The sequence below is a fragment of the Pezoporus wallicus genome, unplaced genomic scaffold, assembly GCF_028554395.1.
Source record: "Pezoporus wallicus isolate ANWC-B61680 ecotype Strahan unplaced genomic scaffold, APGP_CSIRO_Pwel_v1 contig_4684, whole genome shotgun sequence".
In the NCBI taxonomy this organism is placed as follows: domain Eukaryota; kingdom Metazoa; phylum Chordata; class Aves; order Psittaciformes; family Psittacidae; genus Pezoporus; species Pezoporus wallicus.
In genome coordinates this window covers 2,870,187-2,882,276 of record NW_026637499.1, presented here as the reverse complement: position 1 = coordinate 2,882,276, position 12,090 = coordinate 2,870,187, and the positions used below count along the sequence as shown (strand labels likewise).

The following is a 12,090-nucleotide window of genomic DNA, read 5'->3' as shown; positions in this document are numbered from 1 at the left end:
ATCCTGCAGAAATGACTGTTACTGAGCTCTTATGCTTTTGTTGTATTGGTTTAGAATGGACCTAAGGTGGCCTTGGAAGTATGTGTGTAGAGTTGCAACAGAGCATGGGTTAACAGCCTTCTTTCCAAGAAGCTCTGAACATGAAAGTTGTTGAATCTGTCAGCTGTTTCCTGCTTGTGGGAAAGGGATGTAGGGCTTTGGATAACTTGTCTGCTACCTGATTAACAGTATTCCTTTATGGGAAAGGTGGTAATTCCAGGTGGTTGATGTTAAGACTATTCCCATGGAGTCTTTGCTTCTCTACTGCATCCAGCAGCTATTTGGTTACTGGATGTATAGAGGAAGTGAGGGCACACATGTGCGATGTAGTGGTTGCTTTGAAAGACAAAAAAAAGCCCTCAGAAGTAGGAAGAATTCCGATGTGGTTTGGTTTATGATCCAATCTGGGTAACTCTGGGTGTTCTGTATTATTTACTCTGGTATCTAGAGGTTCTGTACCATTCCTGTAGCAAATGGCAAAATGTGAAGTTGTGTTGAGCTGTCTGAATAAAGCAGCTATCACATTCCTCAGTAACTCGCTGTAAAAGCCTATAAACCATTGCATGAACTGGGAACAAATCCTTCAGCTGTATTCTGAGACATCTATAACATCCATTATTCAAGTGTTTTCTGAGGACTCTTAATGGAGCCAGTGTGGCAACACTACCCAGCAATGGGTAGGTGCAGAATTACCTTTAGTCTCTTCTAAATGCAGCGTCACTGTGGAAACGAGAGGTGCCCTAAACACAGAATGTACCTGGAGAGCAGGAGTGTTTCAATGTCAGGTTTAGGATTGACGGTGACTTCACAGCCTAAATTTGGCTGCTTTGGGCAGTTCCAAGTGATGGAGCACCCTGCTGACTGCAGAGCTGGTGTCCCTTTCTCACTCAAGCTTGATGTCCTTCTGCCCATTTCTACTTTCAAAGACTTTCTAACCAGTAAGTGTCCCCCCTGCTCTCTTGCTGCAGTCTCTGCTCTTTATTTCCACATTTAAATCAAACGAATCTGTGCTTGGAAACCAGAAAACAGTCACAAGGCTGCTGAGAACAGATGATTGTCTCTGTGTTCTTGGTTCTGGACCAGGCACAGAAGCATCACTGACAAGTATCTTGTTTTGCCACAAAAGCTGTGGGGAGGGGTCTAAAGCAGAGGGTGGACAAAGCCTACGTCTCCTGGGATGTATTCCAGCAAGTCCAGCTGTGCTTCTCTGGAGGGTTTTTACTGGGGCTATGTAAGAACACTCTCATGGGTACAGGCATCTTGTCCCCACCATAACCCCCCCTTGCTAAGTGCTTTAGGAGTAGTTTTAAGGGAAGGAATAATGTCACAAGGCAGCCAGGACTGGGAAATGCTCTCTTTGTTCTCAAATGCCCACTGCTGTTCTGGCTGGTATTTTGTGTGTGGAAGAACCAGTTTAGCCTGGAGTGTTCCAACCCAAATATTGGCCTGGCAGTGGCACACCCAACTGGAAGTGTTTTTTTTTGCAATGGGATGTGTGTACACAAATTCCTTCTGTTACTGTTAGGTGTAAGCCATGGGGGATGAAGTATTCTCCATTACCAAAGCAGCTGAAGGGTATTTGGGGACTGAGAAGTCCATGTTTTCTTCCCCTCCTTGTAGGAGCACAAGGATTAAGACTTCCAGCTGTAGCTATGCAAGTGCCTGGCTCCAGAGCTCACGCTTCTGCAGTGATGGGTTTAAGCTTCACTTAGCACAAGGCAGTTGTCCATGGAAGGTGCCCTGATCCCAGCTCATCCATAGATGATGAATGCTTACAGAACCAGTGAGCTGAGGTAAGAGCAAGCTGCCCTTGGGGAGTCCCATGGTCCTGTGCCACATGGTGGCACCTACACTCCACTGCTGCTCTGTGCAGAGCAGGGAAACCCAGAGCTGAAAGATTCAGGGTCTAAGTTAATGATTCCTGGGGTGCTCCAGGACAGGACTGCGCACACAGGACTCCCCTTACTGCTCCTCTTGCACCTTAGTGGCTCTCATCTGGAGGATGGAATAATGCTGGGCTTTGTCTAAAAGCAGGAGAGGAATAGAACAAATCATCTTCTACTTTCTATAAATACATCTCCATACTCACTGATTGTCAGCTGGAAGAACAGTGAGTGTACTGAGTGCAGTATGAATTGTAACTTCAGTTTTAACTTGCATTTAGAAAGTATTTCTGCTAAGTCAGACCCAGCTGTAATGAGCTAACAGGGAACAAGTGGTATTACAGAGCTTGCAGAGCTCCACTGAAGGGCAGTACATGCTGTCTGCATGGAGCTGCTGCAGAGCAGGATACCAGAGACCTCTGAACACCCTTGGTTCCCTGGGGAGGGGGGAAAGCATCCTCTTTTTTAATGAGTCAGTGTATGCATGGATGAGTAGAGCCAAGAACCAGCCTCTTCCCCTTTACCCTCCCATTTAGGGCACTTTCAGTTTTATTTCTTGTGTATCTTGCACACCAACCCCTATTACAAGGCACTTTCCCATCACTCACGCCTACTCTGGATATAACTATTTCCTTGCATTGCTTTGTGTGAGCTGTGTTTCCTCCAGCACATCCCTCTCTTAGTCTGATGTTGAGCTCTTCAATGCCTGAAAGCAGGGCTAATAGAAAGAGAATGCTTTAGGACAACAGAAGGAAAACAAAGTGGGTAAGTTCTGCTGCTCGCAGCAAGGAACAAACAAATCTGTGCAATCAAGTGACTGCAGCTCTCCAAGGCGCTATTTCCTGCTGCTAAACAAATTTGGGGATGGGGTTTGATATCCGTTAGCAACCTCATGTTCCCGAAGTCACCAGGAATCTGGTCACAGCTCGCTCCTGTTAATGAACTGTTTGCAAGGCTTTAAGAAAATAACACAGCCTGTCACTGGCAAACTGCCTCCCTGCTTCAAGTCATCTCAAGGAGAAGGGTGGAAGTGAACTGCAATTAACCTCCTTCCTACCGCTGTCCATCACCCTGTCAGCGTGCAGCTGCGTTCCTGTGCTCCAGAGATTGCTTGGGGACGTTCCCTGCGTCGCACGCACTCAGCTGTCCGCAGCGTGGGCCGTCTCCACGTCCAGCTGAGGAAGGTCACTGCCATCCTGATGGCCCAACGTTCTCTCTATCTCTGCTTGCACCTTGGACTCACAGCTCCAAATTGCGCTGCGTACGTTCTGCAGGCTCCACTGGCTCCTCAGGAGAGCATCGTCCAGCGTGAAGACGCCATCGCGTGTCCTGCGCACTTGTGTGCACACCGCAGAGGACTTCAGCTCCAGGCCAATCTCATGGACCATCTTCCGGAGGTACTGCTGGGTCTCGTGCAAGCAGTGGATTTCTAGAGACACAAGAGAGGTTCCTTCAGGAGCGGCAAAGTGTTGGCAAACTCAGACCTTGTCTGTTAATGCAGACATCAATCACAGTCGTGCTGAAGAACAGGTTTGGTAGAAGAGGCTGTTTAAGATACAGCACAGGGGGACTGGGATTTTCTGGAATACTTCAGGCTGTCCTAACCCCCACCAAGGTGAACGTTTTAGAAACAAACCCATAGATAAGGGAGTAATGTGGAAACTGAGGTATTTCAAAGTGGATAAGAAAAGGTACCTTTTAAATAAGCCAGTCTGTGAGGAGTAGGAGACTGGCCGCAGCAAAGCAAACCCTGCTTTAGAAACCAAACCAAACCAACCCAACACTAATGCATTGCACTGAACCATTGGGATAAGGAGTCATTTTGTTGCAGGAACAAGAAACTCAAGTTTTCCTGACTTATTTGCTATAACACATACTCAGGCTTCCCCATTATATATATTTGGTACCTACCTAGCTGGAATTCTGGAGGTGCAAACTGGAGGCATCGGACTGCTGTGATTATGGGAGGGCTTTTCCCCATGGGGCGAATCAAGCCTCTGACAGCCAGCTCATAGGCCTCTTGTGTTTTCATATCAATGTTAGAATGCCTGCAACAAAACCAAAAGGGAGCAGCGCTGACACTGAGCACTTCCATTTGATGGGACTCAAAAATATCCCCACCCCAATAAAGCAGAGCTGCAGGTTTTATTCTTACATCTGTGTGTTGAGGTTTTGCACACATCCTAATGGTGTCTGTACTGTCACAGTGTAGCACAGCTTGAGAGGGAGGTACTGGGTCAAGTCCACAAGACATTGGTGTGCCCATTGATGCAGCTAATGGGTCCTAAAATAGCTGGACATTCAGGATACAACAGGGACACTTAACTGTGACCTCCCACCACAGTACAGAGCACTCTGTACTCTTCTCTCTGTTCCTGTCTAGCACTCCAACCTTTAAAGGCTTTGATTATGGCAAACAAGATCATCTCCTTTGTTTTAAGGACCAGCAAATGGCAGCTGGATGAGGTCGGCTGCATTTCCCCACTGGATACCTACATCAGCAGGGCCTTATGATTCGTCCCTTGAATGACAGCGAGAATCCGTTCCAGCTTCTCCCTTGTGATATGATCTGCAAATAGAAAGGTAGAAAGGAATCTCAATTATCCCTCCAGAAACTGGGAAGAGCCAGTGGATGGAATGTGCCGTCAGGGATCAAACCAGGCTGATGGGAACTGCCAAAGGTGGCTTTAGCAGAGTCACTTCTGGCTACACCACGGTGATGCACAGAGCAGCAGTGCTTGACCACAGAGGCAGGAATCATTTTCTTTAACTGATTTCAAGACCTTGGTTCCAGTTTTTCTTATCAGGTGTTGAAGAGTTTCACTGGACAGCTTCTAACCCCTATATGAGTGTGATTTATGGAGAGATCCAGGTCCCAGGCACTCCAGCAGCAATCACTGTGCTCAGGACTCATCCTGGCTTTGTGTTGTGGCTGTATTTACAAACAGGTGAACTAACACCTCACCCTGCACATGGGCTGCATGTAAATGTAATGCCTAGAAAGCAGGTAACCTTTTAGCACTATAATTCACCTGGTTAAATGCTCTGCAGGCAGCACACTCTTTGGTGCTCGGATTTTGGTAGTTTTAAAACCACATCAGTTCAGTTCCTTACCAAATGTCGTCTTCTCCACCAGCTTCCCTGTGTCCGAGAAGTCATCAGTGGCTTTGCCGAACAGCCCACCGACAGTGTAAGCCTTGAAGGAAGGCAAAGAGTGCAAAGTGATCACAGAAATATTCCAAGTTACTGAACAGCAATACTGTGCCATGCTGCTGTGAGGAGGTGCAGGCTACAGCAGCATCCTCTGCTCATGTGCAGATGCTCACGTGAAGGATGAAGTTCTGGACCCCGAAAAGCTCCCAAAAGCATTGATGGGTTTGAGACTCGAAGCAGAAGGTCCAAAGGCCCAGTTGGGCCCTGGGGCAGGAATCAAGCGTGATTGCACTTGGATGCTCTGAGGCTGCTGAGAGCCAACACTTACCCTGCTCAGGTGGCAGTTGTACAGGTCAGTGAGCAGCTTGTTCCCATGGCCTATGCCAAGAACTGAAACACAGAAGATGGGAGGGAACCCGTTACTCAGCCACATGGGAAGTTACTGATGAGCATTCACACAGCGCTGTCAGGCTCACACTCTTCTGCTTGCCCTGGTCAGGGCCACATCTCCTTAGAAGTCACATCTGAGCCAAGCAATCAGGCCCCCAGTCACCGCCTGCCATTAAAGCTACAAGGCTGTGAGCAGGGCTCTCCCCTTGCCCCAGAGCTTTCCACCTTCAGCACAAACACTCAGTGAGGCCGTTTCAGGTGGGGTTAAGTGGCAGGAGCTTGGTGCCCCCCCAGCAGAACCCCGTGTGCAGGGGGAAGGGGTTGCCCCCATCTCCTGCCACTGCTGGGATCCCGGGGGATCTTTTCTCCCATGTCTTAGCACAGCGGGTTGGGGCCGGGGCCGAGCGCCCGCCGCTTCCTCCCCACATGCACACCCATCCCCTCGCAATGCGCCGGGCCGGGACCCACCGAAGACCCCCGACGCCTTCACGTCCAGCCGGTGCCCGGCTCCCATCTTCAGCCGCCTGAACCGCGGGCCTCGCACTGCAACGGACACCGAGTCAGAGCCCGCCCCGGCGGGGCTCCCACCGTCGTCCCCGTCCCACCCCGGGGGCCGAGGCCCCGCTTACCGAGGGGGTGCTCGGCCAGCACCGGCACCATGGTGGGCACCAGCTCGGTGGCGCCGTCGCGGCCCGGGGCCGGCAGGAAGCGGACGCGCTGCGGCAGGGGACGGCCGGGGCCCTCGTTGAGCTCTGCAAGGGAAGGGCTGGGTCAGGGGCAGCCGGTAACCGGGGAGGGGGGGGGGGGGGGCTCCCGCCGTCGGTCCCCGCCGCTCTCACCGCTCAGCAGCCGCGTCTCCACCGCGGCGCGGACGCGGCCCCACGCCACCCCCGCCGGTTTGTACACGGCGAAGAGCCCCGCGGGCACCGCTCCCGCCGCCATTGCTCGCTCCCCTTCCCGCCCCGCCCCGGGTGCGCAGCACCGACGGGAGCTTCCGGGGCCGGCGGTGGCGGCGATGCTGCTGCCGCTGCTGCGGCGGGCGGCGGCGCGGGCCCCGCTGCTGCGGGCGGGTTCCGGTGCCCCAGGCAAGTGCCCCGCTCCTGTTCCCCGTGGGCAGCCCCGAGGGTGTCCGAGCGCTGCGCGCCCAGGGCCGGTTCCTCACCCCCGCTCCCCGCAGGCAGCGCCGGTCTGAGCCACAGCGAGCGGCGGGCACGGCAAGGACACGGGGAGGAGGAGGAGGAGGAGGAGGATGGGGGGTGCTACCGGCTGTACCCCGGGCACATCCCCACCAGCCCGCTGCAGAAAGCGCTGCTGGCGGCCGGCTCGGCCGCTATGGCTCTGTATGACCCCTACAGACACGGTAAGCGCAGCCAGGGAGCTCCTTCCACCCAGCGCCCTTGGTAACGTCCGGCGAAGCTTGCCCCGGTCTCCTGCGTGTTTCTGTGTGCCTGCTGCTGTTGGGTGAGACGTTCACTGATGCAGCAAGCACAGAGCTGTGGAAGAGAGGGGCTGAGGGACCCCGAACACCCCGCAGTGATCTCCTGACTCCCTACAGTGCCACCCAGCCCCATTTCATTCCTCCTCGCCCCCCCGCCCCAGGCCTCACGCCTGCTCCTGCATCCCTCCATGCGGGTGGCACCGTGGCAGAGCCCCCCTGAGGCTGAAGATCCACGGTTTGTGGGTCCCTGCTTGGCCGCAGCCTGCTCCCGGCCAGGGCGTTCATTGCCCCATTGCTCACCCGCGAGCAGAGGGCAAGGGGCTGTTGTGGAACTGTCTCTTGGGTCACTCTCTGCTCTCTCTTTCAGACATGGTGGCAGTGCTGGGGGAGACCACGGGCTGCCTGGCCCTGCCCAACCTGCGCGACAAGATGAGGCATCACCCTGAAGGTTACCGCATCCTCCAGTGCGTCCCTCGCATCCCTCCCTGGCCCCGTGGGTTGTGGTGGGGAGGGAGACACGAGGCCCAGCGCGTTCCTTGGGCCCTGTGAAGGAGGAGCACAGGAGTCTGGCAGCTCTGAGCCTCAAGCTGTTTGTTTTACTCCATCGCAAGGGCCCTGTGGCAGTCTGAGGGTGAGAGCAGCAGCAGCCGCTGGGCCCAGCCCTGTTTCACACTGTTCTGCTTCGCTGCTGGAACTGGCAGGTGCCAGCACGAGGAGATGCAGCAGCAGGCGCAGGGGAGGATTCCGTGGATGCTGAGCACTGATAAAACCCCACCACATCCATGGGTTTCTCCCCTGTGCCTGCTGCTGCATCTCCGCATCGGAGACTTCATCTCCACTGGTCTCCCTCCTCCTCAGACACCTCCCTGCTTTCTTTCCTGGTGCCTGCAGCATCTCCCCAGGCTGTGAAACGAGGCCACTTCTCGTCTTCCTTGTTAAGCCTTGATCACTTCTGTTTCCATGTCTACAGGGACTTGTGGAGCGCAGCAGGGCTGAGGGCCAGGAGGGACTTCATGAGCCTCTTATTAACCAAATCCTACTGCTTGTTTGCTTGCCTCTCCCTGCTTCTCATTACATACCAAGCCTGTTGCTTGTGTAGCGTTTGGGATGTCCCGTTGGGATGTAGGAGCTGGGGAATAGCTTTTGCCCTGTGTTTGTGCAGAGCAGCCTGGTCCTGACTCCGGGCACTGACCCAGCAAAGCACCTGGAGCACATAGATGGGGCTGGGACCCAGAGGAGAGGGGACAGCAAAGGCACCAAGGGCTGGGGAGTGAAATCCCCCCTGCTCCTTGCCCTGTGTTGCTCCTTTGAAGCCCTGGCTGCTTTGCAGGGACACCAAAGGGCTCTGCTCCCTGCTGGGGGCTGTGCCTGGCCAGCAGCAAAGGTTTCAATGCAGACATCAGTGTTTCCCAACCAGAGCTGCAGCAGGGGTGCAAGGTGAAAGCTGTTTTATTGCCCAGGCTTCAGGTAGAGCCTTTAAGCATCCCTGCAGCGAGGATCCATGTGAGGAAGGGCAGAGGCAGGCAATGGGGTTACCAGGGGCTCCTTTTCTCCAGGACCAGGATGTGAATTCATTGAGTTGTGTTTTGCTTCCAGGGAACGGCCCCGCATCCGTCTCTCCACCCTGGACATGTCCCGGCTGCGGGGGCTGCCAGATGGGTCGCTGGGCAGGGAGTACGTCCGCTTCTTGGAGGACAACGTGAGTGTGGGGTTTGGGGGGTGCCGAGGGCTGCACTTGGTCACTGGGAGCACAGATTTGCTTTAGAGGGAGGGTGGAGCAATGGAGGAACCTGTGGGGAGCCCTCCAGGAGTGAGGGACTGGGGAGATGGGATGGATGCTGGTGTTGGATGATGCTGGATTTGTCACCAAGGAGCAGCCCTTGGGTTTTGTCTATGTAAATGATGCTTCCTCCCATCATTGGGGACTGGGAGTTGTGCTGATGGAGGGAACCACTGATAATGATGATGATAACAAGAGAGATAAAACCCAACAAGTGATGCAAATGAAAAACAATTGCTCACCAGCAACCGATGCCCAGCCTGCTCAGTACCCAGTTTATGTTCCAACCATGACACCATATGGTGTGGAATACCCCTTGGATCAGCTGGGATCAGCTGTCCCAGCTGTGTCCTTTGTGCCTCCTCAGCCTCCTCACTGTCAGGGCAGCAAGAGAACCTGAAAAGTCCTTGACTTAGTATAAACACTACATAGCAACAACTAAACCATCAGTGTGTTAGCGGGGTTCTTGTCATCCTCAATCCGATCCACAGCACTGTACCTGCTGCTAGAAAATTAACTCCACCTCAGCCAAAACCAAGCCAGACTTGAGGTTTGGAAGGGGCTGGGTTGGACCTCTTTGGATTTGCAGAAGGTTTCTCCGGACACCCGGATGCCACCCAAGTTTGTGGATGATGAAGAACTGGCGTACGTGATCCAGCGGTACCGAGAGGTCCATGACATGATGCACACCCTCCTGGGCATGCCGACCAACATGCTGGGTGAGCAGCAAGGGGCTCGCAGGGCCAAACCCCACCGGTGGTGCTGGGAGTGGGGCAGGTTGGGCTGGTCGGGCTCCTCAACCTCAGCCCCATTTGGTGTGGGAGGAGGTTTGGACCCACAGCGCGGTGCCCCACTGGCTCCGTGGTGACCAAGAGGCCATGGGAAGTCACCTTTTCCCTGCTGGGAGATGCTCAGCCCGAGCCCGAGGTGCTGTTGATGGGTGTTTGCTGCCTGGCAGGGCGGGTGACACAGGGCGGGGGGACCACGTTTCGCAAGCTGCGGGTGAAGGCAGAAGCTGGGGGTTCCGGGTTGTTCCTGATCTGCACAGCACCGTGTCCTTTGCCCTCGTTTTGTCTCTGACTCAACAGCAAGTTGCAAGTCAAGCCTTGCTGGTGCCTGTGAGAGCTGGCTCCTACGCAGGCTGTGCCCGAGCCCTGGCAGCGTTTGGAAAGGTCTGTCCTGTCCCAGGGGACAGGGAGAGCTGTGTGTGGGATCAGGATGCAGTAACTGCATTGCTAAAGATCTGCAGGGAACCCAGAGGTGTTTCCCAAGCTCATGAGACATCGATGAGGCCCTCGGTGCCATGAGTTAATGGTGGCCTTGGCAGTGCTGGGGTACAGGTTGGACTTGATGATCTTAAAGGTCATTTCCATCCTGGTCGATTCTGTGATTCTATGGCTGCGGGGTGCTGCTCCCGTGGGGACTCTGAGCATCCCTCTTCGGTGGGTGATGCACAGCAGCGCTCATCCTGGCACAGGGTGAAGCCATGGGCAGACTTGGGAAGCATTCCCAAGTCCTGCCATGGAGACAGAGGGTACAGGTGCATGGCCCCCCTTGGGAAGGGGCGGATGATGCAGCCCGTGCTGCAGCACCCCATGGCCCTGGCTGGCTCTTGCCCCCAGTGTCCTGCCCGCTCACAGCCTCTCTGCTCCCTGCCAGGCGAGGTGGTGGTGAAGTGGTTCGAAGCCATCCAGACGGGGCTGCCCATGTGTGTCCTGGGAGCGGCGTTCGGCCCCATCCGCCTCAGCGCACGGTAGGCACTCACCGGTGGGGATGTGCCAGCCTGGGTGATGCTTCCTGGTGTCCTCTGGGGACGCAGAGGGGACGGTGCTGAGGCTGCAGGGGGGGTCCGTCAGGGGTTCTCTTGTGAACCTCTGCTTTGGCAGAGCCTGGTGCTTCGTCTGCTTCCAGCACTGAGTCTCTTGTGCTGGGAGGTGCAATGCCCAGGCCTGGCTGCCCTTGGCTGGGCAGGTATTCAGGGCCAGCAGGACCCTCACCACACTGATGGCCATTCCCTACCTCGTGGCCCAGCACAGTTTGGGCATTGCAGAACCTGAGTTCTGCTCTTGGGGTTGCTGCTGACCATAACCTCCCTGGCACAGTGTCCTTCCCAGTGCCCTTCCCAGTGCCTTAGTTTCCCCTGGGAGTTAAGCAGGAGGGTACATGGGACACATGGGTTTGGCACCTGCCTGCACTGGGGAATTGGAGGAGGGAATCCACCACAAAACATGGAAATCGGAGCCATCACCTCCTGTATCGTTTGCTGCAGGAAGCTGCAGGTCCTGGCCACCGAGCTCGTTCCCTGGGCGATCCGGAGCGGGCGCAACGCCAGCTGCATCCTGAACGTGTACTACGAGCAGCGCTGGGAGCAGCCTGTGGAATCCCTGCGGGAGGAGATCGGCATCTTCCCTCCCCCGGCCGTTCGCGTGTGAGAGCTCAAGTACGGGGAGGGGACGGGGCATCCCCGTTGGCAGACAGCACAGTCCCTGTGTGCTCCATCTCCTCCTGCCCAGGAGCACAGCATGGCTCTGATTCCAGACACAGCGACCCAAGGGCTGAGGTTTCCCTTGCCAAGAGGCCAGGTGACAAAACTTGCCTCTTTTTGCTGTTGGTGACTCAGTGGAGGGATGCATGGCAAGGCTGGGTTGGTTCCCATGGCAGCAGTGCTCAGGTACTGATGCTCCAGAACATTGGCATGGGGATGGAGCAGAGCTGGTTTACAGCACACTGCAGCAATGCCTTGCCCTTCTGCAGCTCCAGGGCTCTGTAGGTAAATCCCTTCTTCCACTTTCCCTGGGAAGATCCAGGCTTAAAGTCTTGGGGCTGCCCTGGGCCGGAGCTAAAGCAGTGATTTACAGAGCAGCCCAGGGGCAGGTTTGGTGTGTGCAATGTGGACATCCCATCTTCTGCTGGTGCCTAACTGGTATCCTGATGTGGCTCATGCCTTGGAGATCGGGCAGTGTGTGATCGCATGCCCACAGGAACGGGCACGGAAATACCTTTGGATATTATCCCTGCTGGATTGGCTGTTCAAGAGCTGATCCTGACTGCCATGTCCCGTGTGTCCCCGTCCCCCCACCATCAGAAAGGCTGAAATCCACGTGCTTGTGCTGTGTTTTCAGTAGGAATCGGCCCTTCCTTGGCCAACAAAACGATGTGATTGGGAATAAGGAGCTGAATCCTGAGAGTGCATAAACGGCGGCTGCTTGTGCAGCGTCAGGGAGCTGATTGCTGTCTGGGTTAATTAAAGAGGGCTCCAGCAGCAGAGCGCAGAGCTGTGGGATGCGAGAACACAGAGCCACACAGCCAAGGGCTCTTTGTACGTGTGGGTTTGCTGTCGAAACTCCGTCTTGCTTAATAAAAGCCAGTGTGGAGCTTGTGGTTCCGTACTCGTCTTCTTCCACCCC

General features: G+C 55.0%; 2 protein-coding genes across 3 annotated transcripts in view; one reads left to right on the top strand and one right to left on the bottom strand.

The window, feature by feature from the left end:
- Positions 1–2,676: 2,676 nt before the first annotated feature.
- TRUB2 (TruB pseudouridine synthase family member 2) lies at positions 2,677–6,407 on the bottom strand. Its single transcript, XM_057405950.1, has 8 exons — positions 6,305–6,407; positions 6,095–6,217; positions 5,934–6,008; positions 5,404–5,465; positions 5,037–5,118; positions 4,419–4,491; positions 3,834–3,970; positions 2,677–3,351 (listed from the first exon to the last, which is right to left on the bottom strand). Exons 1-8 carry the CDS (start codon positions 6,405–6,407, stop codon positions 3,062–3,064), a joined length of 945 nt encoding a protein of 314 aa, XP_057261933.1. The 3' UTR covers positions 2,677–3,061.
- Positions 6,408–6,480: 73 nt separating this feature from the next.
- Positions 6,481–12,090, top strand: part of COQ4 (coenzyme Q4) — a 53,952-nt gene continuing 48,342 nt past the window's right edge. Inside the window, exons 1-7 of one of the 2 annotated variants that reach the window (XM_057405952.1) lie at positions 6,481–6,554; positions 6,647–6,825; positions 7,271–7,367; positions 8,500–8,602; positions 9,273–9,402; positions 10,343–10,436; positions 10,953–11,164. In XM_057405952.1, coding sequence (XP_057261935.1) covers positions 6,481–6,554; positions 6,647–6,825; positions 7,271–7,367; positions 8,500–8,602; positions 9,273–9,402; positions 10,343–10,436; positions 10,953–11,115 — 840 coding nt within the window. In that variant the 3' untranslated portion in view covers positions 11,116–11,164. Of the gene's footprint in view, positions 6,555–6,646; positions 6,826–7,270; positions 7,368–8,499; positions 8,603–9,272; positions 9,403–10,342; positions 10,437–10,952; positions 12,067–12,090 lie in introns of those variants that run through there. The other variant, XM_057405951.1, reaches the window with a different exon arrangement.

Coding starts and splice junctions, on each gene's coding strand:
- TRUB2 (XM_057405950.1), bottom strand. CDS start 6,407: ATGGCGGCGGGAGCGGTGCCCGCGGGGCTCTTCGCCGTGTACAAACCG. Junction 6,009..6,094: donor GCTGGCCGAGCACCCCCTCG/GTAAGCGGGGCC, acceptor TGTCCGTTGCAG/TGCGAGGCCCGCGGTTCAGG. Junction 4,492..5,036: donor GGTGGAGAAGACGACATTTG/GTAAGGAACTGA, acceptor TTCTATTTGCAG/ATCATATCACAAGGGAGAAG.